At 37.3% G+C, this 26,703-nt stretch overlaps 1 protein-coding gene across 2 annotated transcripts in view; it reads left to right on the top strand.

Annotated features, from left to right (window-relative positions):
* The window catches only part of gmds (GDP-mannose 4,6-dehydratase), a 97,226-nt gene that overhangs the window by 21,941 nt on the left and 48,582 nt on the right, over positions 1-26,703 (top strand). For both annotated transcript variants that reach the window (XM_048206483.1, XM_048206485.1), the window contains 3 exons: positions 6,317-6,509; positions 8,026-8,130; positions 22,260-22,387. In XM_048206483.1, the coding sequence (XP_048062440.1) occupies positions 6,317-6,509; positions 8,026-8,130; positions 22,260-22,387 (426 nt within the window). The remainder of the gene's footprint in view (positions 1-6,316; positions 6,510-8,025; positions 8,131-22,259; positions 22,388-26,703) is intronic.

The following is a 26,703-nucleotide window of genomic DNA, read 5'->3' as shown; positions in this document are numbered from 1 at the left end:
TATTATTGCCATTACATCAGGTAAAGATGTTGAACAGAAGTAAGGGATGAAAGAATAAAAATAGAGAATGATAGTTTGGATCATAGCATTACCAGAGATGTTGGCTCAAGTGACTGGAAGACTAGGATCAGGAAATATTTAGCTGCAGATTAGTATCATAGTGTGTGATTCCAAAGTAAACTCTAAAAATGATTAATGACATTTAAGATTATGATGAATGTAAAGTAGGATGCAAGAGAAGAGCTTAAATTCAAAAACATAAGCCACCAGTTATCACGTTATACAGAGAAATGTTATTAAGCCTCAACGTTTGCATTTTACATCTTTTATTTCATGCAGATTGGTGGAAAAAATCTCTAAAAGCTCCATGTTGTGCTTTTTCATACAATACAATACAATACAAGTTTATTTATATAGCACATTTAAAAACAACTGGTGTTGACCAAAGTGCTTTACAAGGCAAAAGAAGTCGACAATAACGACAAAATTTAAGCACTAGAGAAACGATAAAAGTAAAAAGAATAAAAATAAAGGAGAACAGCTAGTTACAAAAGAAATTTAGGCCAATATGAGTCACGGGATATTGAAAGCCATGGAAAAAAAGTAAGTTTTCAGGGCAGATTTAAAAGTTGACAAGGTTTGGGCAGATCTGATGTAGGCTGGAAGGCTATTCCATAACTTGGGGCCGATGGCCGCAAATGCGCGATCACCCTTACCACTATTAGAGAAACCTCTCTGCAAATTATTGCACTCTCTCTGGTGCCACTTGTCTGCATGACCTTTAGATCTGTACTCTGTAAGTTTGAGATATACAAGCAGGGCTCAACAATAAGGGTGCTTTTTTTTTTTTTTTCCCTCAGTCAGGCCAGCAGCTTAAATTTGTACTGCCCTGACAATATATTTTTACCGGCCTCAACACAGAAAAGTTATTCGTTTTACTTTTAGAGACATATATTATGTATGTCTGAAGAATTTAAAGGGATAGTTCACCCAAAAATGAAATTCTGCCATCATTTACTCACCCTTGTGTTGTTCCAAACCCGTAAAACTTTTGTTCATCTTCAGAACACAAATGAAGATATTTTAATGAAATCTGAGACATTTCTGTCCCTCCATTGACAGCTACGTAACTACCACTTTGCCGTTCAAAAAGTTCATAAAGAGACTAATTGAGCAGTTTAGTTCAAATTTTATAAAGCGACACGATTGCTTTATATGATGAACAGATTGAATTCAGGCTTTTATTCACATATAAACACTGATCAGCGAACATAAACAGAAGCTCAACTGTACTTGATTGGCATACGAGAACAAACCTCAGTGGTTGCTGGTTAACGCACAAGAATGAACCTCATTAGTTCTCACACGTCAATTTTTAATGTGAATAAAAGCTTAAATTAAATCTGTTCTTCATATAAAGCGATCATGTCTCTTCAGAAAATTCGAACTAAACCACTCAATTCATATGGATTAGTTTTACAATATCTTTTATGAATGTTTTGAAGCAACAAAATGGTAGTTGTGTAGACTAGACTGTAATTTAAAAGGAAAAAAAGTCTCAGATTTCATTTAAAATAACTTTTTTTTAAATATCAGATTTCATTTGTGTTCCATAGGAAGTCTTACTGTTTTGGAACAACATGAGGAAGAGAATTGTGACAGGATTTTAATTTTTGTCTGAACTAACCCTTTAAATTTGCAGTATATTTTTATTCTTATAAAATATTATTTATATATATGTAATTTTAGTTTACTATATTTTGTTATATTGTATTGTATTGTGTCATGTTAGCCAGCTAGACAACATTATGGCATATTTAAATCAGAATTTGCAGTGGCAATCTTCAGTATAACGCAGAGAACAAAATGTTTGCATCAGCAAGTCATAAAAACAAGCGAGTAAGAAGGGTGACCGATTGGACAAGTGACAGTCAGTCTGAGATTGAGTTGGATTTTTTCAGACAGGTTAGTGGATGGCATATGATGACAACACCCAAAAAAAAAATGATATGGAAATGGATTTGGTCTGCAGAATAACCTACTAGACACCATAATTACAGCTATTTATAGCTTGGAAGCATTCATCATCGTCTCTCAAAATATGCAAGTCAAGCACTCATATTTGATATTGTGGTGTTTTTGTGTTAATCTAAAGCGCATTCTGCACCGCTCAGTGCTTTTAACGCAACAAAACTGAGGTGAATGCTCAGCGATGCAGATCTTGGCATATCAGTTTGTACATTGTCAGTTTCATCATTGTTTAGTATAGGCTGCTTGACGTACATATAAGCACACACAATTGCTCACCTCATTCTTTTGAGCTCCTAAATGACAGCACCTGTCAACTGCGATGACACACGTGCTGTGTGTGTGTCAGAGAGTTGGTTCATTCAGAGACCACTCACATGTGGTAGTTGTTGGTTGCTGTCAGCACAAGGTTAACTGTCAACTGTCAGGAGCTGAACAGAACCTTGTGTGTCTGTGCTGTTCTCAAGCAAATGAAATAGCATGATGAAAAACGTGTGGTCGGATTATGTGGACTGCACTATACTCGTCACTTCAGAAGTGTTTGCACAAAGCCCAGACCTGAACACCTTTTGGGGTGAATTTGAATGCCAACTGTAAGCCAGACCCCAATCACCCAATGTCAGTGTCTGACCTCACTGATGCTCTTTTGTCCGAATGGGACAAATCCCACAGATTTGCTTTAACATCTGATGGAAGGCCTACCCAGAATAAATTCATGTGGGCCATGCTTTTGAAATCAAACAAGACACTAGCAGTAAGGTCAGGCACTTGTTTTATTTAGTTTTTAGTTTTAGTAAGTATATTCATTTATTTATTTATTATTAAATGAATAAATAAAAAACATTTAAAGGGTTAGTTCACCCAAAAAATTAAGATGTTTTTGATCAAATCTGATGCCTTAGTGAGGCCTGCATTGACAGACAGCAAGTTAAATTACACATTCAAATGCCCAGAAAGGTGCTAAAGACATATTTAAAACAGTTCATGTGACTACAGTGGTTCAACCTTAACGTTATGAAGTGACGAGAATACTTTTTGTGCGCCAAAAAAAAACAAAATAACGACTTTATTCAACAATGATGATGGGCAGTTTCAAAACACTGCTTCGTGAAGCTTCGAAGCTTTACAAATCTTTTGTTTCGAATCAGTGGTTCGGAGTGTGAAAGTCACATGATTTCAGTAAACGAGGCTTTGTTACTTCATAAGTGTTTCGAAATTTCAATGGTTTGCGTGACTTTAGTAGTTTGATTCACGCTCCGAACCACTGATTCGAAACAAAAGATTCATAAAGCTTCGAAGCTTCATGAAGCAGTGTTTTGAAATTGCCCATCACTAGATATTGATGAATAAAGTTGTTATTTTGTTTTTTTGGCACACAAAAAGTATTCTTGTCACTTTATAAACATTAAGGTTAAACCGCTGTAGTCACATAAACTGTCTTTAGTGCCTTTCTGGGCATTTGAAAGTGTTAATTAACTTGCTGTCAATGGAGGCCTCGCTGAGCCATTGGATTTTATCAAAAATATCTTAATTTGTGTTCCGAAGATGAATGAAGGTCTTACGAGTCTGGAACGACATGAGGGTGAGTGACAGAATTTTAGGTGAACTAACTCTTTAAATTAATTTCTTATTTATTTTTATTTTATTCATTTTATCTTATTTTCTTTTTTTATTGAATATATTACTTTTTTAAATCAGTTTCTTATTTATTTTTTTAATTTTAGTTATTTATGTTATCTTGTATGTTTATTTTATTAACATAAAGTAATGTGATGCTTTTATATTTTATTTGTTTTCTTTTTTAAATAAATTAGAAAATAGAGAAAAAAAGATGCATCTCTAGTTTTAAATAAATTGAATTTGTTTATTTTGTTTTTTAAGTTAATTCAAAATGACTAAATAAAATAAAAATCTCTTGTTTGGTGTCAATGAAGGGGGTACTTGAGCCCTACTGATGGAGCTGTGGGGCTATATGAGACAAAAATGGTTGAAGCGCTGTCTTCTGGAAACACAAGATGTGGTAAAAATAGAGCTTTGTTTTTACAAGGATGGAGACAGTTTAAGGACATCTGTAACAGGCTAAATGATTCCCTAATTATTCGCAGTCATGGTTTCTCCTCTCCCTCCCTCCCTCCCTCCCTCGGCTCTCACACACTCAAGCTTGTATTAGCTCTGCGATTGCTACAGACAACTTGCGCCTGGGGCAACCCCAACCGCAGCCCATAATGATCCAGGCTGTTGCCATGTTTACATGTGTGTTTATGTTTGAGGGAACGAGTGAATGATGAGGTGAGCGTGTCTGGTTGAGCAGGCAGAAGAGCGAGGGAAGTTGGTGTCATCTCAAGCATAGATTTAATTAGCTGATGAATTCCAATCCTGACGTGCCGAAGCCGTGAGGAGTGTAGGAGTAGTATCGATGGGGGGGTCGGGCTCTATTAAGAAAGCCAAAAGAGAAAGGGTGTTCGCTTGTGCACGAGTCGCCTGGGGCACGGGGACTTTCCCGATGTCAGACATTAATTCTGCCCCCCCTGACAGTTCCAAGTTGCTTTGGAAACACGAAGAAATTGCTTTCGCAGCACAATTTTCTACAAGTCTCCTGCTCACTTCGGATAACGCGTAAAATGCGGCCGCACTTACATAAACAACAAAATCCCTGTAATTTCCATGTCTTTTCTTAGCCTACAAATGCATACAGGGAGCAATTTGGAGTTCACAGCACGCTCTCTTGCATCAACGCAATGGCTACTGCTACTAGAAACAGCTGGAACGAGTAAATTACGGTATCGGTGTTCCTCTAATAGCACTATTTTGGCATATTTGTGACATTCGAAATCCGTGTCTTGGCTGTTTGTTTGGAGAAAACAATGCCCAAGAAACGAAAATTGCTTGCGGGGTGGCAAGATGCCGTGTAAGCTCTCCGCGCAATCTGAAGACATAAATCTACTTGTACCTGACAAAAACATGTCTCTCTTAGTTCAAACTGGTATGATTGAATGTTTTGGCTCACATTTAAGAGCATGTTTGCACAGTCCAAAAAAACTTAAAGCTAATTATCTCAGCAACGGTAATGATAGCTACTGGACGACCGCCAAGCAACACATCTAAAGTCAATCCATTGCTGCATTATAAGGATTATTTTGAAAGTGATGCGAATTTGCGTTGCGAAGACACTTAAACATCGTTTCAGTCTCACGATAATCAGCTGTCAGTCACTTTTTGTTTTCATGCTGAGGTGTGGTTACAGATGCACACTTGGGTATTTCGAGACTAAATCAGATCATGCCTGTTGCAGAGGGTTTGTCTCAATGGAAATTCGTGTAGGTGCAATTCTGAGAACTGTGTGTCAAATTTGAGGAACAGGTTAGATTAGTTAGTCTCTCCCTCTCTTTCTCTTGCTCAGTCCCTGTCTGTCTTTTTCACCCTATCTTTAACATCTCAGTTTCAGTCAGGGATTCCCCGGCTCGCTCGTGTTTGGGAATCGAGTATGTCTGAACTCGTTAAATTAGAGCAGAGAACACATCATGTAATAATTCTGTCGCATGATGTAGCACCCCAAACTATTTGCGCTATTAAAGGAGTAGTCCACCCAAAAATGTACATTTATTTGCTAACTCTTACCCTTGTTCCATATCCCATGACTTTCTTTCTTTGTGGAACACAATTCATTTTCTTCCATGCAAATACAATTACTAGGGTTTCCAATTGTAAAATTGCAAAAGTACAAAACTGTTGTGTCAGAAACAGGCCTAATTTAAAATCATTTTTTTACAGATATCTTGGCATCTGCTTGTTCTCTTTCCTGCTTGCATGAGAGAAGTAACCATCACTGATTTGTGAAAAAATTTTTTTTTTTAGTCAAATCTTAGAGTTTTCCTAGATAAAGCGACAAAATGTAACAGAAAAAATGCAATATTGTCAGATATTATCGTGTTGTTGTTCTTTTGATGGCTTGCAAGTTGTATGCACCGAATGCAGTTATTCATATACAACATTTAGTTGTTTGACCCAATTTACTCAAGCTAGAAGACAAACCCTTTGATGCTCTGTGTGTTTTCAACTAACAACAGACCATGCAACTCTGTGCAAACAAAGACACTTGATATCAAGGATTTTGTGCAGAGTTTTATTACCAGACGGTTACTTGTTTTCATGTTTCCTTAAATTATGTTTATGTTGACTCTGGCAACTTTTTGGCTTATGTTATTGGGTTATGTCAGCACTGAATTTATCCATTTACTTGTGTACTTTTGCATTTAGATCTTATGCATAAACGCTTTGTGTTTGCCAGATCTCCTTTGACCTGGCTGAGTACACCGCCGACGTTGATGGGGTGGGTACTCTACGGCTGCTGGATGCAGTGAAGACCTGCGGTTTAACTGACACAGTCCGCTTCTACCAGGCCTCCACCAGTGAGCTCTATGGGAAAGTACAGGAAATTCCCCAGAAAGAGACCACACCATTCTACCCACGATCCCCTTATGGTCAGCACACACACATGCATTGTATATATGTGTGTGTGTATGTATATATATGTTCAAAAGTTTGGGGTCAGTAAGATTTTTTTTTTCTTAAGAGATTAATAGACTTGTTCAGTAATGACACATTAAATTGAACAAAAGTGGCAGTAAAGAGATTTATAATGTACGGAAGAGGATTAGGGCCAAGCAATTATAAAAAAAAATAAAACCATCTCGAGATTAAAGTCATTAAATTACGAGAAAAAAGTTGTTAAATTACGAGAACAAATTCGTAATTTAATGAATTTGTTCTCGTAATTTAACAACTTTTTTCTCATAATTTAATGAGTTTATTTTCAACATTTTATCTCGACTTTTTTCTCGAAATTTAACAACATTTTTCTCATAATTTAACGAATTTGTTCTCAACATTTTATATCGACTTTTTTCTCTAAATTTAACAAGTTTTTTCTCATAATTTAATGACTTTATTCTCAACATTTTATCTCGACTTTTTTTCTCGAAATTTAACGACTTTTTTTCTCATAATTTAACGAATTTGTTCTCAACATTTTATATCGACTTTTTTCTCTAAATTTAACAAGTTTTTTCTCATAATTTAATGACTTTATTCTCAACATTTTATCTCGACTTTTTTTCTCGAAATTTAACAACTTTTTTTCTCATAATTTAACGAATTTGTTCTCAACATTTTATATCGACTTTTTCTCGAAATTGAACGAGTTTTTTCTCGTAATTTAATGACTTTTTTCTCGTAATTTAATGATTTTATTCTCAACATTTTATCTCGACTTTTTTCTCGAAATTTAACACGTTTTTTCTCGTAATTTAACAAGTTTATTCTCAACATTTTATCTCAACGTTTTTGTCGAAATTTAACAAGCTTTTTTCTCGTAATTTAACGAGTTTATTCTCAACATTTTATCTCAACTTTTTTCTCGAAATTTAACAAGTTTTTTTTTCTCGTAATTTAATGAGTTTATTCTCAACATTTTATTTCGGCTTTTTTCTCGAAATTTAACGATTTTTTTCTCGAAATTTAACAACTTTAATCTCGAGTTGGTTTTATTTTTTTTATTATTGCTTGGCCCTAATCCTCTTCCGTAATAATGTTATAATGTTTCCACAAAAATATTAAGCAGCACACAACTTTTTTCAACTTAATAATAATAATAATAATAATAAACAACATGATAATAAAAAGAAATATTTCTTGAGCAACAAATCAGCATATTAGAATGATTTCTGAAGGATCATGTGACACTGAAGACTGGAGTAATGACTGCTGGATGCTGCTTTTTTTTTCATGAAATAAAATGCATCCTTGTTGAGCATAAGAAACTTACTTCAAAAACATTTAAAAATCTTACCGACCCCAAACTTTTCAACTGTAGTGTGTATTTATATTTTAAAATTTTGAAAATCATCATGTGTCTGAGTTATTGATGGCATTTCTTTGAAAGTGTTATTGCTGTAACTCTCTGTCTCTCCATTGTTTTTATTTCTCATTTTTTCATAGGTGCTGCTAAGCTCTACGCATACTGGATTGTGGTCAACTTCAGGGAAGCCTATAACCTCTTTGCTGTGAATGGGATCTTGTTCAATCATGAGAGTCCTAGAAGAGGTCAGAGTTTAAGACACACACCACCAGGGCTTGACATTAACTTTTTTGCTCACCAGCCACTGTGGCTAGTGGTTTTCCAAAGTTGCTAGCCACTTAGCATTTTCACTGGCCACAATTTTGCTGTTGGGAAATTACATTTTATATGATTAAAGTTGACTTTGGCATACTTAAATTAGATTTAGACTAGATTTTGAGTTATTTTACTTGATTTACAAGATTTAAAATCCTTTCAAACTTACAAATACAGATTGACCACCCAAATCAAGACTATACATTGTATATATCAGCTGGAATGTACAGTTATTTTTGTTAGGCTATATAAAAAGAACAAAGAAGCAAAATTACAAATAGTAATTTAAAAAAAAAAAAATCTTTTTTCAGATGTTTATTTAGCATGTATACATTTATTTAACATTTTTTGATGTTTGATTAACATGACATACAGGTATTTATTTGGGTGCTGCTGAATGCATGGACGTCATACACATCCAGTTTTTACCCACCTGTTTACGTCCACTTAACCCATAGCCGACTGTATTCACGCGAGATAGGCTACTTCACACGATGCATTTTGACATCTGTGTGTGCGTGTATTCAGGCGCAAGGAGAACTGATCGCGCACGCGAGCGCTTCTGTGTGTCATTCAGCGCGATTCTGCCTAACCGTAAGTTAATCGGTAAAGAACTGTGACTAAATTGTAATTTTGTGATACGACGAGCTTGGCTACCTTTCATTTGGCTGTAGGCTGAAATTATATTCAACCCTCCAAAGTGGCTAGTGGGAGTGGCTGTCTTACCCACCACAGCGGAAATCTACCTGCATTTGGCTGGTTGGCGGGTGTTAATGTCAAGCCCTGCACACCACACAAAAGATCTGCCTACAAAATGAATGTTTGGTTGTTCTAGTACAGAGATACTAAAAGTACTTTGCTTTCTGGGCAACTTTCTGTTAAACATAGGCCTGATGCGGTTTCATTTTCATTTGGTTTTGAAAAATGTGCAGTAACCAACAGCCGCTGCTATGTGTTAGACCTATTTTTATCACCTCATTCATCAAAATATATTGTCAGATTGTTGTTGGTCAGTGTTGGTCAGTCTTAACAACTCAACTTCCTTTTAGAGTTTAAACTATAATTCTTGCACACAAATGCATTTATAATTCATAAATGCTTTCAGTATGTTAAAGGTTCACCCAAAAATGAAAGTTTGTCATTTACTCACCCTCATGTCAAAAGTACAAAAAAGAAGATATTTCGCCACCTTGGAATTATAAGGTTCTATCCGCGTTTTGAGCAGTTTTGAGATGTTGAGCTTCAAAGTTTTTGCATTCCATCCGTTTTTTTTTTTTTTTTCTTAAAAAAAAAAGTCCCTATATGTACGAAAAAATCACATAATGTAAATAAGTTGTCACAGAATAACTCAATTTTGACAAAAATGTCAGATAGAACCTTATAATTCCAAAGTGACGATTTTGAAGAATTTTCATTTTGAGGTGAACTTTCCCTTTAACTTCTCAACTACACTACAGTTCAAAAGTTTGGTGTCAATAAGATTTTTATGGTTTATAAAATTTAAAATGTAATTTATTCCTGTGATTGCAAAGCTGAATTTTCAACATCATTACTCCAGTCTTCAGTGTCACATGATCCTTCAGAAATCATGACGCTCAAGAAAGTTTCCTTATTTTTGGTTGAAATATAAACCGAATAGCAAAACTTACAATTAACATTTATTTACATGAACGAAAACAACTGCTAAATGAAGTGTGGAAACCATTATATAGTGTTTTTAGGATTCTTTGATGAATAGATTTATATAATGCAGAGCAACATTTATTTGAAACAGAAGTATTTTGTAGGAATATAAATATCTTTACAGTCTTTTATAAAAGTATTTCTTTCAAAAAAAAAAAAAAAAAATCTTACTGACCCCAAAGTTTTGAATAGCAGTGTATGCTCACTGCACATGCAAATATATATTTGATATTCAGGAAAACAAATTCACTTTTTATTTTTAGAACAAAAAGATAGATTACAATAAGGCAAATTTATCAGTCCAATTTGTGTTAATATTAGCTACTAGACGAACCCTCTGGAGTGTGATTATCCCGTGAATGCGCTGTCAGTGTTGTGATGACAGTCACAGCGCGACGGAACTGTTTACATTGCAAGTGTGTGGCGTGATGCAACAACTAGATTGCTTCCATTATAATTGTTTGAGGTGTCGATATCTTCAGTGATTGTAATCAGAGCAACAGTTTTGTTTTATCACATGAATAAAAAGTGTTTCATTTAATTTCTAATTCAGACAGAATCCTACCTATCGGTTTTGAGACATGCAATAACAGCCCTGCTAGACTACATTGAAGGAAGTGATGCAAGAGTCCAGGGAGAATGTTTTGTGTGTGGCCAGCTTCATTGTAATTGGTTTACGGGGGAGTATCATGACACAACATTTGGTAAAGGGTGCAGCCATGACATCTTCTCAACAACAAGAGTGTTGTTCTGTGCCCCCACCCACAACCTCAGAGCACAGGAAGAGCAGTGATGTCATCCACTAGCGTTAGTGGCAAGAATTTTTGAGCCGGTGACAAACATAGCCAACTAGACGTGTAATCGTGTGTGTGTGTGTGTGTGTGTGTGTGTGTTGAAGGAAGACGAGGAAAGAGGGAGTACAGGGCTGGAGGAGGGTTAGAGATAGCTAGACAGTGGGAGAGATGGATGGGATAGTGTGAAAAAGAAAAAAAAAGCCAACTTCATTTCCTGTCCGATTACCATGCTAGCCTCCCGTCATTGGGCGGGCCGGCAATGATGAGTTAATCTGGTTTGGAATTCACTTTGGAATTTCAGCCGGTGTCCACTTACACCAATAAACAAACCAGCTCCGAAAGAGTTTACGAAAGATGAGAAGAGTAAAATAATCTGTTACAAATCCGCCACAGAGACGTCTGGGGTGTGTGTGCATGTGAAAGCAGTTACACTTTGACACCTATTCAGATTCGTACATCTAATAGTGTGTGGTTCTAGAAGAGAGAATTGGTCATGCCAGTCAATCAGACAACATCTAAGGGTTCCTCCATTACGCACTCATCTCTCGTCTTTTTGTTTGCTCACATTCCCTCTTTCCTGCTGAAAGACGAGCGTTTTAAGAAGTTAAACCTCTCCAGGTGAGAAGGGCTGCACCTGTATGAAGGTGTCGATGGACCTCTCACCTATCGCAGATACAAACATGCAAAATGTACACACTGTTGGATGAGCTGTAAGATGTTTTGCTTTTTCACTTCTCGTCTACCCACCTCACACACCTGTGTTTGTGTTGTTGTGCTGTCATGGCAACAAAGAATGGAAGTGAATGAGATGCTCCTTTAATGTCTCAAATTAAACGTCACTCCTCACCTTGTTTCTCTCACTTTCTGTTTCTCACTCTCTATCTTTCCTACACACACTCCCACGTACACTCTAAAGCTGGTATAGTTTGTTACTTTGGTCTCGACAGTAAGGATTTTTTTCTGATTGCCCGGTTGGGCCAATGGTTCAGGTTGTCTACTTGCCCTGTCAGTTTTTTCACTGGCCCCAACACAATTATTTGTATTATATTATACATGATTTTCTCTCATAAAAATATCATTAAAAAAAACCCTCAGCACACTACTTGAGAAACACAATCAAAAATATAGCTGCGAGCAGCGATGGCGGGCCCAAGCCCGGTGGCACCGCCACCCCGGTGGCTTCAGGGCAACTGTGCACAGCGGGCAATAGGCACTTAAAACGGTTAAACATCAAAGGACTATGTCAAATTCACTCCACATTTACTGCACTACAAGGTGCCACTATAGAGCCCCTCCTCCCTGCCCATTTTCAAAGGATTACATGTGCCAAGTTTTAACATTATTCTGATGAATTTTGAAGCAAATCAGGTAAAAATAAGAGGGTGATCTCAATGTATGCTGAAAGTGACACATTTTCTGCTTCCAGTTGGTGGCGCTATTACTTTGAATCACAATAGTCACATCCATGTGATCAGCCTTGTACAACGAAGACTAAGCCGAAGTTTCATCAAAATCAATTAATGTATGCAGAAGTTATAACACTTTGTTTCCCTTTTCTTGCCATAAATTCGTTGCCTCGCCACGGCCAAACCGTTTGAGATATCCAAAATCCGTTTGCAATTAAACAACTTCAATGTGTTAGCAACAAGTTAAAAAAAGTTTGGTGTAAATTGGATAAACCCTGTAGGAGCAGTAGTATAAAATTCATAGCCTGTTTTTTCAAAAAATTAACATTCAAACCAAAATAGCTGACTTCCTGTTGGTCGGAGCTAATGAATGTAAATTAGAAAATTGTCCGGCTTGATGAGAACAATATGTGTACCGAGTTTGGTGATTGTAGGAAAAACTAACCCCCCACTTTTGTCAAAAGGTGGCGCTACTGAGCCCCTCCACCACGCCCATTTCTATGGCTTTGTCCATGTCTACTGGTTGACAATATTGATGTGTGTGTCGAGTTTCATGCAATTTGAAGCATGTTAAGAGCCTCAAAAACACTCAAGAATATTATTACAGTTTGACCTGTTGCCATGGCAACAATATTTCAAATATCAAAAATCCTGTCATAGGTCTACATCTGCTGTGTATTGACATTACACTGATGAAGTTTGAAGCAAATCAGGTAAAAATAAGAGGGTGATCTCAAAACATTTCAAAAAGTGATACACTTCCTGCTGCCAGTTGGTGGCGCTATAACTTTGACTCACAATAGTCACATCCATGTGATCAGACTCCTATAACGAACACACTCGTGAAGTTTCATAAAGATCAATATATGTATGCAGACGTTATAACACATTTCCTGTTTCCTTTTTCTCGCCATAAATTCGTTGCCTCGCCACGGCCAAAACCGTTCGAGATATCAAAAATCCCCTGGCAATTTTTAATCATCAGTGTCTTGACTTCATGCTGACCGAGTTTGGTGGCGATCGGATTAATCGTCTAGGAGGAGTATATCAAATTCCAGAGCATGCGTTTTTCAAACAACCCTTAATAGCTGACTTCCTGTTGGCGTGGTGTTTAACTTAGAGCACGAAAGTTGTTCGGCCCGATGAGGTCTATATGTGTACTGAGTTTCATACTAATACGTGCAAGCGTGTTTAATATATGGACCAAATTTTCAGACTTTTTTCAAGGGGGCGCTGTCGAGCCCCCCTGCCACGCCCGGGTACCAGCCTCTCCGGCGTCCTAATGGCCGCGGATTCCAATGTGTGTGCCAATTTTCAAGAGTTTTTGAGCATGTTAAGGCCCCAAAAAGCCCCGGAAGACGGAAAAAAATAAAAAAAAAAAAAAAAAAAAAATAATAAATATAGCTGCGAGCAGCGATGGCGGGCCCAAGCCCGGTGGCACCGCCACCCCGGTGGCTTCAGGGCAACTGTGCACAGCGGGCAATAGGCACTTAAAACGGTTAAACATCAAAGGACTATGTCAAATTCACTCCACATTTACTGCACTACAAGGTGCCACTATAGAGCCCCTCCTCCCTGCCCATTTTCAAAGGATTACATGTGCCAAGTTTTAACATTATTCTGATGAATTTTGAAGCAAATCAGGTAAAAATAAGAGGGTGATCTCAATGTATGCTGAAAGTGACACATTTTCTGCTTCCAGTTGGTGGCGCTATTACTTTGAATCACAATAGTCACATCCATGTGATCAGCCTTGTACAACGAAGACTAAGCCGAAGTTTCATCAAAATCAATTAATGTATGCAGAAGTTATAACACTTTGTTTCCCTTTTCTTGCCATAAATTCGTTGCCTCGCCACGGCCAAACCGTTTGAGATATCCAAAATCCGTTTGCAATTAAACAACTTCAATGTGTTAGCAACAAGTTAAAAAAAGTTTGGTGTAAATTGGATAAACCCTGTAGGAGCAGTAGTATAAAATTCATAGCCTGTTTTTCAAAAAATTAACATTCAAACCAAAATAGCTGACTTCCTGTTGGTCGGAGCTAATGAATGTAAATTAGAAAATTGTCCGGCTTGATGAGAACAATATGTGTACCGAGTTTGGTGATTGTAGGAAAAACTAACCCCCCCACTTTTGTCAAAAGGTGGCGCTACTGAGCCCCTCCACCACGCCCATTTCTATGGCTTTGTCCATGTCTACTGGTTGACAATATTGATGTGTGTGTCGAGTTTCATGCAATTTGAAGCATGTTAAGAGCCTCAAAACACTCAAGAATATTATTACAGTTTGACCTGTTGCCATGGCAACAATATTTCAAATATCAAAAATCCTGTCATAGGTCTACATCTGCTGTGTATTGACATTACACTGATGAAGTTTGAAGCAAATCAGGTAAAAATAAGAGGGTGATCTCAAAACATTTCAAAAAGTGATACACTTCCTGCTGCCAGTTGGTGGCGCTATAACTTTGACTCACAATAGTCACATCCATGTGATCAGACTCCTATAACGAACACACTCGTGAAGTTTCATAAAGATCAATATATGTATGCAGACGTTATAACACATTTCCTGTTTCCTTTTTCTCGCCATAAATTCGTTGCCTCGCCACGGCCAAACCGTTCGAGATATCAAAAATCCCCTGGCAATTTTTAATCATCAGTGTCTTGACTTCATGCTGACCGAGTTTGGTGGCGATCGGATTAATCGTCTAGGAGGAGTATATCAAATTCCAGAGCATGCGTTTTTTCAAACAACCCTTAATAGCTGACTTCCTGTTGGCGTGGTGTTTAACTTAGAGCACGAAAGTTGTTCGGCCCGATGAGGTCTATATGTGTACTGAGTTTCATACTAATACGTGCAAGCGTGTTTAATATATGGACCAAATTTTCAGACTTTTTTCAAGGGGGCGCTGTCGAGCCCCCCTGCCACGCCCGGGTACCAGCCTCTCCGGCGTCCTAATGGCCGCGGATTCCAATGTGTGTGCCAATTTTCAAGAGTTTTTGAGCATGTTAAGGCCCCCAAAAAGCCCCGGAAGACGGAAAAAAAATAAAAAAAAAAAAAAAAAAAAAATAATAATAATCCTTAGAAGAACAAGAGGGCCCTGCGCGAATTTTCGCTTGGGCCCTAAATATAGCTGCGAGCAGCGATGGCGGGCCCAAGCCCGGTGGCACCGCCACCCGGTGGCTTCAGGGCAACTGTGCACAGCGGGCAATAGGCACTTAAAACGGTTAAACATCAAAGGACTATGTCAAATTCACTCCACATTTACTGCACTACAAGGTGCCACTATAGAGCCCCTCCTCCCTGCCCATTTTCAAAGGATTACATGTGCCAAGTTTTAACATTATTCTGATGAATTTTGAAGCAAATCAGGTAAAAATAAGAGGGTGATCTCAATGTATGCTGAAAGTGACACATTTTCTGCTTCCAGTTGGTGGCGCTATGACTTTGAATCACAATAGTCACATCCATGTGATCAGCCTTGTACAACGAAGACTAAGCCGAAGTTTCATCAAAATCAATTAATGTATGCAGAAGTTATAACACTTTGTTTCCCTTTTCTTGCCATAAATTCGTTGCCTCGCCACGGCCAAACCGTTTGAGATATCCAAAATCCGTTTGCAATTAAACAACTTCAATGTGTTAGCAACAAGTTAAAAAAAGCTTGGTGTAAATTGGATAAACCCTGTAGGAGCAGTAGTATAAAATTCATAGCCTGTTTTTTCAAAAAATTAACATTCAAACCAAAATAGCTGACTTCCTGTTGGTCGGAGCTAATGAATGTAAATTAGAAAATTGTCCGGCTTGATGAGAACAATATGTGTACCGAGTTTGGTGATTGTAGGAAAAACTAACCCCCCCACTTTTGTCAAAAGGTGGCGCTACTGAGCCCCTCCACCACGCCCATTTCTATGGCTTTGTCCATGTCTACTGGTTGACAATATTGATGTGTGTGTCGAGTTTCATGCAATTTGAAGCATGTTAAGAGCCTCAAAAACACTCAAGAATATTATTACAGTTTGACCTGTTGCCATGGCAACAATATTTCAAATATCAAAAATCCTGTCATAGGTCTACATCTGCTGTGTATTGACATTACACTGATGAAGTTTGAAGCAAATCAGGTAAAAATAAGAGGGTGATCTCAAAACATTTCAAAAAGTGATACACTTCCTGCTGCCAGTTGGTGGCGCTATAACTTTGACTCACAATAGTCACATCCATGTGATCAGACTCCTATAACGAACACACTCGTGAAGTTTCATAAAGATCAATATATGTACGCAGACGTTATAACACATTTCCTGTTTCCTTTTTCTCGCCATAAATTCGTTGCCTCGCCACGGCCAAACCGTTCGAGATATCAAAAATCCCCTGGCAATTTTTAATCATCAGTGTCTTGACTTCATGCTGACCGAGTTTGGTGGCGATCGGATTAATCGTCTAGGAGGAGTATATCAAATTCCAGAGCATGCGTTTTTCAAACAACCCTTAATAGCTGACTTCCTGTTGGCGTGGTGTTTAACTTAGAGCACGAAAGTTGTTCGGCCCGATGAGGTCTATATGTGTACTGAGTTTCATACTAATACGTGCAAGCGTGTTTAATATATGGACCAAATTTTCAGACTTTTTTCAAGGGGGCGCTGTCGAGCCCCCCTGCCACGCCCGGGTACCAGCCTCTCCGGCGTCCTAATGGCCGCGGATTCCAATGTGTGTGCCAATTTTCAAGAGTTTTTGAGCATGTTAAGGCCCCCAAAAAGCCCCGGAAGACGGAAAAAAAATAAAAAAAAAAAAAAAAAAAAAAATAATAATAATCCTTAGAAGAACAAGAGGGCCCTGCGCGAATTTTCGCTTGGGCCCTAAATATAGCTGCGAGCAGCGATGGCGGGCCCAAGCCCGGTGGCACCGCCACCCCGGTGGCTTCAGGGCAACTGTGCACAGCGGGCAATAGGCACTTAAAACGGTTAAACATCAAAGGACTATGTCAAATTCACTCCACATTTACTGCACTACAAGGTGCCACTATAGAGCCCCTCCTCCCTGCCCATTTTCAAAGGATTACATGTGCCAAGTTTTAACATTATTCTGATGAATTTTGAAGCAAATCAGGTAAAAATAAGAGGGTGATCTCAATGTATGCTGAAAGTGACACATTTTCTGCTTCCAGTTGGTGGCGCTATTACTTTGAATCACAATAGTCACATCCATGTGATCAGCCTTGTACAACGAAGACTAAGCCGAAGTTTCATCAAAATCAATTAATGTATGCAGAAGTTATAACACTTTGTTTCCCTTTTCTTGCCATAAATTCGTTGCCTCGCCACGGCCAAACCGTTTGAGATATCCAAAATCCGTTTGCAATTAAACAACTTCAATGTGTTAGCAACAAGTTAAAAAAAGTTTGGTGTAAATTGGATAAACCCTGTAGGAGCAGTAGTATAAAATTCATAGCCTGTTTTTTTCAAAAAATTAACATTCAAACCAAAATAGCTGACTTCCTGTTGGTCGGAGCTAATGAATGTAAATTAGAAAATTGTCCGGCTTGATGAGAACAATATGTGTACCGAGTTTGGTGATTGTAGGAAAAACTAACCCCCCCACTTTTGTCAAAAGGTGGCGCTACTGAGCCCCTCCACCACGCCCATTTCTATGGCTTTGTCCATGTCTACTGGTTGACAATATTGATGTGTGTGTCGAGTTTCATGCAATTTGAAGCATGTTAAGAGCCTCAAAAACACTCAAGAATATTATTACAGTTTGACCTGTTGCCATGGCAACAATATTTCAAATATCAAAAATCCTGTCATAGGTCTACATCTGCTGTGTATTGACATTACACTGATGAAGTTTGAAGCAAATCAGGTAAAAATAAGAGGGTGATCTCAAAACATTTCAAAAAGTGATACACTTCCTGCTGCCAGTTGGTGGCGCTATAACTTTGACTCACAATAGTCACATCCATGTGATCAGACTCCTATAACGAACACACTCGTGAAGTTTCATAAAGATCAATATATGTATGCAGACGTTATAACACATTTCCTGTTTCCTTTTTCTCGCCATAAATTCGTTGCCTCGCCACGGCCAAACCGTTCGAGATATCAAAAATCCCCTGGCAATTTTTAATCATCAGTGTCTTGACTTCATGCTGACCGAGTTTGGTGGCGATCGGATTAATCGTCTAGGAGGAGTATATCAAATTCCAGAGCATGCGTTTTTCAAACAACCCTTAATAGCTGACTTCCTGTTGGCGTGGTGTTTAACTTAGAGCACGAAAGTTGTTCGGCCCGATGAGGTCTATATGTGTACTGAGTTTCATACTAATACGTGCAAGCGTGTTTAATATATGGACCAAATTTTCAGACTTTTTTCAAGGGGGCGCTGTCGAGCCCCCCTGCCACGCCCGGGTACCAGCCTCTCCGGCGTCCTAATGGCCGCGGATTCCAATGTGTGTGCCAATTTTCAAGAGTTTTTGAGCATGTTAAGGCCCCCAAAAAGCCCCGGAAGACGGAAAAAAAATAAAAAAAAAAAAAAAAAAAAAATAATAATAATCCTTAGAAGAACAAGAGGGCCCTGCGCGAATTTTCGCTTGGGCCCTAATAATCCTTAGAAGAACAAGAGGGCCCTGCGCGAATTTTCGCTTGGGCCCTAAATATATTTTCAATCATAAAAATAAAAGCTTTTGTCTTATGTAACTACCTATGATTTTTAATGTTTGTGAGGTTCATTGATTTATTGTTCTATTAAAAAATATAAAATTATATTTATGATACAATTTGTTATATATAAAATATTATTTTATATATTGTATTATGGATATAATTTTATATTTTACAATTATAAATTTCATATTTATTTAAAAAATATTAAAAAATATTTTCATTATACATTAACAAATAATTATTTTCATCAAATTAATCAAATTTGCAATAATAACTGCAAATTATACAGTCCTTAGTTTCATTTTCACAACCAAATGCCACAGAAAACAAATTTCCGAAGTAGGGATGCACCGATGTGAAAATTTTGCCCGATAACGATAACCGATAACTTTTTATATTTGAAAGCCGATAACCGATATATTGACCGATAAATCTAAATCCAAATTTTTATATAATTTTTGAGAGACTGATTGCAAAAACAAAAGTCTCCCTGTTAAAAGCTATGTCCCAAGCACACAATTATGATGTTCTCATTATAATTTTATGTAGCTTTTATGACAGACTTACGCTGTATGTTGCACTTAACTATTTTCCTTTTTGTAGTGATTTCACTTATATTTCAAGCACTTCAAAACCATCACGGTGAACAGTGCACATATGAAGTATCTCAGCTGAAGGAAATAATCCATTATTTATCAGCTTTAATAAATTGGCCAAATTTTCTTATTGGGCCGATAACATTAAAAATGAACATATATCGGCCGATACCGATATTGTGGCCGATATATCGTGCATCCCTATTCCTAAGCATAATGATGCATGTACATGATTACTAAAAAAAGTAAAACATTGCACTGACCCAATAGGGCAAGTGACGATTCATTCTCACACCGACACCCAAGTCAGCAGGCCATCCATACTTTTGAGTCTTTTTACTGTTTTTCTGGTATGACACCACTACTTTGCCGGTTCTGAAAGAGATCAGGGTGCTTGTGTGTGTTTTTGTCATTCGTTTAAATGAACGTGGCAATCCGATGGTAGTGTGTGCATGCTTGCGTGTACATCTGCATGAATGTGTGTTCAGACATGTGTCAAGAAACAGGAACAGGGCCTTGTACTGACAGTCATTTTTTTCACATGCTGGAAATATCTGAGTGTTAGTGACTGATAGACCAGACATCTTGACTGCACTTTATTTCCACCTGGTTTGGCATGGTGTCTTTCCATCCATTAGAAATTTCACATGGATACTCGGCATTACCCTCATTTATTTCTCTTAAAATGTGCATTGACAGAGCCCGGGCACATTCCCACTGCCAGCACGCACACCTGCAGGTCTGCCGCCTGTTTTGAGGCTTTGCCGTGCTCTTGTCCGCATAATCACGGCCTAAACCAGCCCTAAACTGGGTTGTTTTAGACTTGATGAGAGCGAGCCGCGGTCAACTCTCTGCGACTCTGCTCCTCGTCACAGCTTCCCACCGTGTGCTAAGAGACGGCATAATTACACTCCGACTGGAAACAGGAGCCGGTGCGCGGAAATGGCCTGTCTTGGACTTTTAAACACACTTGCACACAGACGCATAGCCGACCCATTATTGCGGACCAGGGTTTGGTCAATCGACTTCGATTCGCATCCCCCCCCCCTTTTTTTTTTTTTTTTAAATGAGTGAACAGAAATCAGATCCTTGAGTCCCCCCCCCCCCCCGTGGCGTGTCTGTAACGACGGATTGACCTGGCTGTTTATAGTGTGGTATTTTAAACCGCTCTTCTCTTGCCAAGCTTACACACCTGGTCATGAGCTGCGTTTAGCACGGATTAGAAAGAGCCCTTTGTGATAGCAGCAAGCCTGCACACGGGGGGCCCATGACGGACATCCTGCAAGTGGAAAGAGACCGCTCACTTATGATTTTTTTTTTTTTTAATTTTCGCTTCAGGTTACGTTGCGGATCAGGGCTTAGCAGTAAAGATGACCCGCTGGCTCAGGGCCACTGTGAGAAAGTTTCGAGTCAGCGCTATATCTTGTTATATAAGCATTGTAATGCCTTGCAAATGTAAACATGGTTTTCTATGACATTTAGTTATAAATTCTGCCTATTACAAAAACTATACATCAATATTTATTAATAAAGAAAACTTAATGTTTGATAAAAATGTGATTTATGTGTGAAAAATGTTTAATAATAAATACAGTTTTTAACCCTTACACTGCATTTGGCAGATGCTTTTATCCAAATTGACTTGCAATTTGTATTCAAGATTTACATTTTCATGCATTCCCTGGGAGTCGACCATGACCATGGCGTTGTTAGCGCAGTGATGTACTGTTTGAGCTACAGCAATGATTATTCATTACTTTAAATAATTTTCAAATAAATGTATATTTATGCATTAGGCAGAGCTTTTATTCAAAACATATTATACTGCATATAAGGCATTTTATTATTAGTTCATGCATTTCCTGGGAAACGAACCCACGATCTTGCCATTGCATGCTCTACTGCATGAGCCACAGGAATGCTAATAAATGCTTCTAAATAATTTTCATATAAATTTACATTCACACATTTGGGAAACTCTTTTATTCAAAGCAACTTACACTGAATTAGTATACATTGCAAGTATACATTTTATCAGTTTACATTTCCTGGGAATTGAATCCATGACACATGACGACTTACTTTTTTAGCTACTTGAACTAAATATTAAACCTTAGAGGAAGTAAATATTGAACAAAAGCTGAAACAGTTACATATTTAAAATGATACATTTAAAAAGTGTAAGCATAAAATTATAAATTTAAAAAAAAAATGTTGTGGCCAGTGGATTATGATAGCAATGTTTTAGACCGCCCAATTTTGTTGATGACTTTTGCTTTGTAGTCATAGGCCATGATCTTCCCGGCATTGCTGATTCTCTCCAGAAAACTTTTATGGCCAAAAACGCACACACATGCAGGCTTCAGCCCAAGTCAAGAGTGTAATAGTCGTCATTCACTTATACACTTAAAGTAAGTGTGTTCCTGCTCTGACCTGGGCCTGGTATTATAGGCGGTGGAGGTTTTCGTCTAGAACTCCCACCTCTGTCTGATTCAAGCTATAGCACAACTCAGCAGGACATAAGACTGTCCAAGGTTTCCCACAGATGAAGCATATGTGTGTGTGTCTGGCAGCCCAGTAGGACTTTGGACTGGCTTACAGATTCTCCAGGGTGGTCCACTGACTAGACAAGAGTCTGATTTTATCCCAGTGTGTGAATGTTAGTGCGTTGTTCGGCCTGTGCGTATGAGAGGGACACATTGACTGTTCGTTTTGGCCGAAACGAATGGATGTTGAAACAAATTTGCACTGACATTATGTATGGGGGAGGAGTGGATGTAATGGACAGGTACAAGAAAAGATTAAAGAATGAAAAAAAGACAAAACTGAGGGAGAAAGCCTGACAAGGCAGAATAAATGCTTCATACTATTTTTTTTTTTTTTTTAAACTATGTGTGTACATGTTTTTTCAGGTTCGAATTTTGTAACTAGGAAGATCAGTCGCTCTGTGGCGAAGATCCATCTCGGGCAGTTGCAGTGCTTCAGCCTGGGCAATTTGGACTCTAAACGAGACTGGGGCCATGCCAAAGATTATGTGGAGGTACTCACACACACTCAACACAAATTCAGTCTTCAGTTGTTTTAAGGACATTTACATGTTTACGTGTGATTGTGTGTAGGACTGAACGACTACAAATAGCATTCATGTGTCTACGTGTCCAATAGACATCAAGTTCATCCATGCTATGTTACATACCAAAGTGTTGCCACATTGTCTGTGTGAGTTTGAGTGAGTGCTCCATTGAGATTTCAGTCATGTATTTTGAACTCTCGTGTATTTGGACATCTCATTTAGACTCATTTTAATTTAATTTGATAATCAACATACTGATTTAGCATGAGTTTGAGATGAGGGTTATCTATATGTATTTATTTGAATAATTATATACATTTATTAATTAATAATTATATTAAATCTGATAAATCATGAATATGTGTTGAAAGACTCATTCTGTACTCACTCATTCTTTGTCCTAGTTGCATTAGTGCAACACATTGATGATTCAAATTCAGGTAGTGTTTTGTTTTGATGACTTGCCCTATCAAAAGTTTGGACAAAGGTTGTGTGTGAGAATGCATTGCATTCGGCTGCTGGATTGCATAATTTCTTGTTCTCATCATTTAGTTTGTTGTTACTGTTGATGCAATGTGCATTCCTGTTTAATAGCCGTCTGCATTCTTAGTTATTACTGTTTTAACAAGCATTACTATTTGTAGTAATGATGGATACAAAGTACATCAATTCAGTTGTCTTCTGTTGCTATTTTTTTAAAGAAAGGAATCCATTGGTCACATAAATATGTCAACATGTATCAGCCAGCTTTTTTGATAAAGATCCCAAAGTTCCTGATAAACTGGAATCCAGAATGAGAGCAACAGTGCATGAAATCACAAGCAACCTATTGACAAATGATTATTTCTCTCTTGTGGAGTAGTTATTTGCAACTGCACTTCCTCTTCTGATGTCTGTTTATGCTGTTGTCCTCCAAATTCGGTCTGCCCATTGAATCGAGTCCACCACAGACCCCAAAGCATCTCCATTGGCTGTAGATTGTGATATTAAACATTTGTCATTTTTTTTGATAAGTTAACTTCTCAACATACTATAAATGAAATTAATTATATTCCTTTTAAAAGGAATAAATTACATTTTAAAATATAGTACATATTTTAAAAAACTCTTATTTTATTCATATTTCACAATATAAATGCTTTTTTAAATTGAGATATATATATATATATATCATCTGAAAGCTGAATAAATAACCTTTCCATTGATGTTTTTGTTAGAATAGGACAATATTTGTCCAAGATACAACTATTTGAAAATCTGGAATCTGAGGGTGCAAAAAAAATCAAAATATTGAGAAAATCGCCTATAAATTTGTCCAAATGAAGTCCTTAGCAATGCATATCCAATCACAATATTTATTTATTTTTTCTCGATATATTTACAGTAGGACATTTACAAAATATCTTCATGGAACACAATCTTTACTTAATATCCTAATTTTATTTATTGATTTTTTTTGGCATAAATGAAAAATCGATAATTTTGACCCATACAATGTATTGTTGGCTATTGGTACTAATATACCCGTGCAACTTATGATTGGTTTTGTGGTCCAGGGTCACATATTGTAGTGTTTGTATAATGTTAGCCTATTATATAAAATATAAATATATATATTGGAAAAAAGTAGAGTTAAAGTTATATTCATATTCATATATTCTCTTATACAACTATATATTCAGATTTGAAATTATACATTCAGTTTGGTCTGACATATGTAATATGTATTTTGACCTTGCACTTTCTTTTCAATTTGCTTGTAATTACCCTCTGAGTGCACAGCCATGCTGTCGTGTTTATCCTGGATTAGAGAGACCTTTAGTTCCTTTAAGTTTTTGCCAGAGTGGGAGCTTTAGGTTTGTGTGTGTACGCGCATGCATGTGTGAGCTGCTCCAGGTTTCCTGTGGGAACGCTGGTATTCCAGGCGGCTGAATCATGCAGCCAGGTTTATGTGGCTCAGAACTGGGCAGATTTCGGGAAATCGGACCAAAGCTGTGAGCGTGTGTATGTTTGTGAAAGTTGTGTGCGTGTGTGTGTGTGTGTGTGTGTGTGTGTGTGTAGATGGAGTAGATCAGTGCGGTTTGCTACAGAAACAGTCCATGTATTCTACTCCATGTATTTTACCTCCAGGCAAAAATATAAAAATCCTTTGTCAGATCCATAGGTTTACATTTTTCCAAACAGACAGTATGTCAATCATCTTTTGTTCAGACTGTAGATCCCTGTCCTGCACCTCTTGAAGGCCTCATCTCCACAATTCCTCCACATGCTATTCGAGTCTGTGCAAAACCTTTAGTGAGAGACATAAGACCTGTTTGAATGTGAGTTTGTTGCGATACACACTGGAGATGTGTCTTTGAACATGTTAAGCAACATCAGTCACCATTACTGTTTAAACTGTCATATATGTGTGTACGCTACAGTTCAAAATGTTGGGGTCAGTAAGATTTTTTTTTTTTTAGTAAGTTATTAATGCAAGGATGCATTAAATTGTTCAAAAGTGACAAAAAAGACATTTATTATGTTACAAAAGATTTGTATTTCAAATAAATGCTATGAACTTTCTATTGAAAAAAAATGTATCAGATTCTACAAAAATATCAAGCAAACTATTTTCAACATTGATTATAAGAAGAAAAGTTTATTGAGCACCAAATCAGCATTAGAATGATCATGTGACACTGACGACTGGAGTAATGGCTGCTGAAAAAAACACAGTTTGTAAATTACTAAATTGTAATATTTCACAATTTGAATGTTTTTACTGTATCAATGAAATTAGCCTTGGTAGCAATAATAGATTTCTTTCAGAAACATTAGTAAATCATAACAACCCAAAACCTTTTATCTGTACTGTATGTGAGATCAAAACCTTTTCTATTAATGTCTGTGCGGCCAAGAGTGTGTTTTTAAGTATAAGCGTACAGATATGACTATGTAGTCGAGGCAGTGGGAGATGAACACTGTATGTTTGTGTAAACTCTTGAACCACGTACAGTTTTAATTGGTTCGCTGTTTGTATGACTTAATAAGCTGTTTGAAACTTGAAGCTTTATAGTTTTATGGAATTCAGACTTTCAGGCCTCCACTAAAAACATACATAAAATCAGGGCGCAAATGAAGTGAGTTCAAAGATTCCTGTGAAAACACACAGGCTGAGCTGATAGCATAAAACTCTCGACGGGGTCTTAGAGGTTGCTGATGTTTTTGTTATTTTTAAGATGATTTCACCTCAGACCACTTTGTTTCTCTAGCAACAAAATGATTTTGTCCTCGTTCTCACCTCTCGCATCTATCTGCATCGCCGACCAATCGTGTACTAAAGAGAGCTTGGAAATGAATCACGCTGGTCTTTATGAGAACCCGACGGCCAATCAAATCACTCATTACCTCAGCGACCAACTGTACCTGCAATGACCCGTCACTCAGGGAGACTCTTCTTTCATGGTTGTAATGCTTTGTAGGAACACTGCACTGGATTTTCCAGCAAGATGAGGAGATTGTTTTCAGAGGAAACTAGGAAACCAGCTAGACCTTTTCTGCCAATGGAATATTCTGTAATGCAAATTTTGTAATAAGTTGACAAAATGTTGAAAATATATTTATTATAATTAATATTCTTTTTAATTATTATTATTATTATTATTATTATTATCATCATATTTATAATCATTTATAATATGCATACATACACTATGGTTCATAAGATTGGGATCAAAGTTAATTAATATATATTTCATTCAGCAAGAATGCATTAAAGGTGCCCTAGAATTGAAAATTGAATTTACCTTGGCATAGTTGAATAACAAGAGTTCAGTACATGGAAATGACATACAGTGAGTCTCAAACACCATTGTTTCCTCCTTCTTATATAAATCTCATTTGTTTAAAAGACCTCAGAAGAACAGGCGAATCTCAACATAACACCGACTGTTACATAACAGTTGGGATCATTAATATGTACGCCCCCAATATTTGCATATGCCAGCTCATGTTCAAGGCATTAGACAAGGGCTGCCAGTATTAACGTCTGGATCTGTGCACAGCTGAATCATCAGACTAGTAAGCAAGCAAGGACAATAGCGAAAAATGGCAGATGGAGCAATAATAACTGACATGATCCATGATATTTTTAGTGATATTTGTAAATTGTCTTTCTAAATGTTTTGTTAGCATGTTGCAAATGTACTGTTAAATGTAGTTAAAGTTACCATCGTTTCTTACTGTATTCACAGAGACGAGAGCCATCGCTATTTTCATTTTTAAACACTTGCAGTCTGTAT

The sequence above is a fragment of the Megalobrama amblycephala genome, linkage group LG11, assembly GCF_018812025.1.
Source record: "Megalobrama amblycephala isolate DHTTF-2021 linkage group LG11, ASM1881202v1, whole genome shotgun sequence".
Classification (NCBI taxonomy): Eukaryota; Metazoa; Chordata; class Actinopteri; order Cypriniformes; family Xenocyprididae; genus Megalobrama; species Megalobrama amblycephala.
The sequence above is the reverse complement of the archived record's forward strand: the minus strand, read 5'-3'. Positions and strand labels throughout refer to the sequence as shown.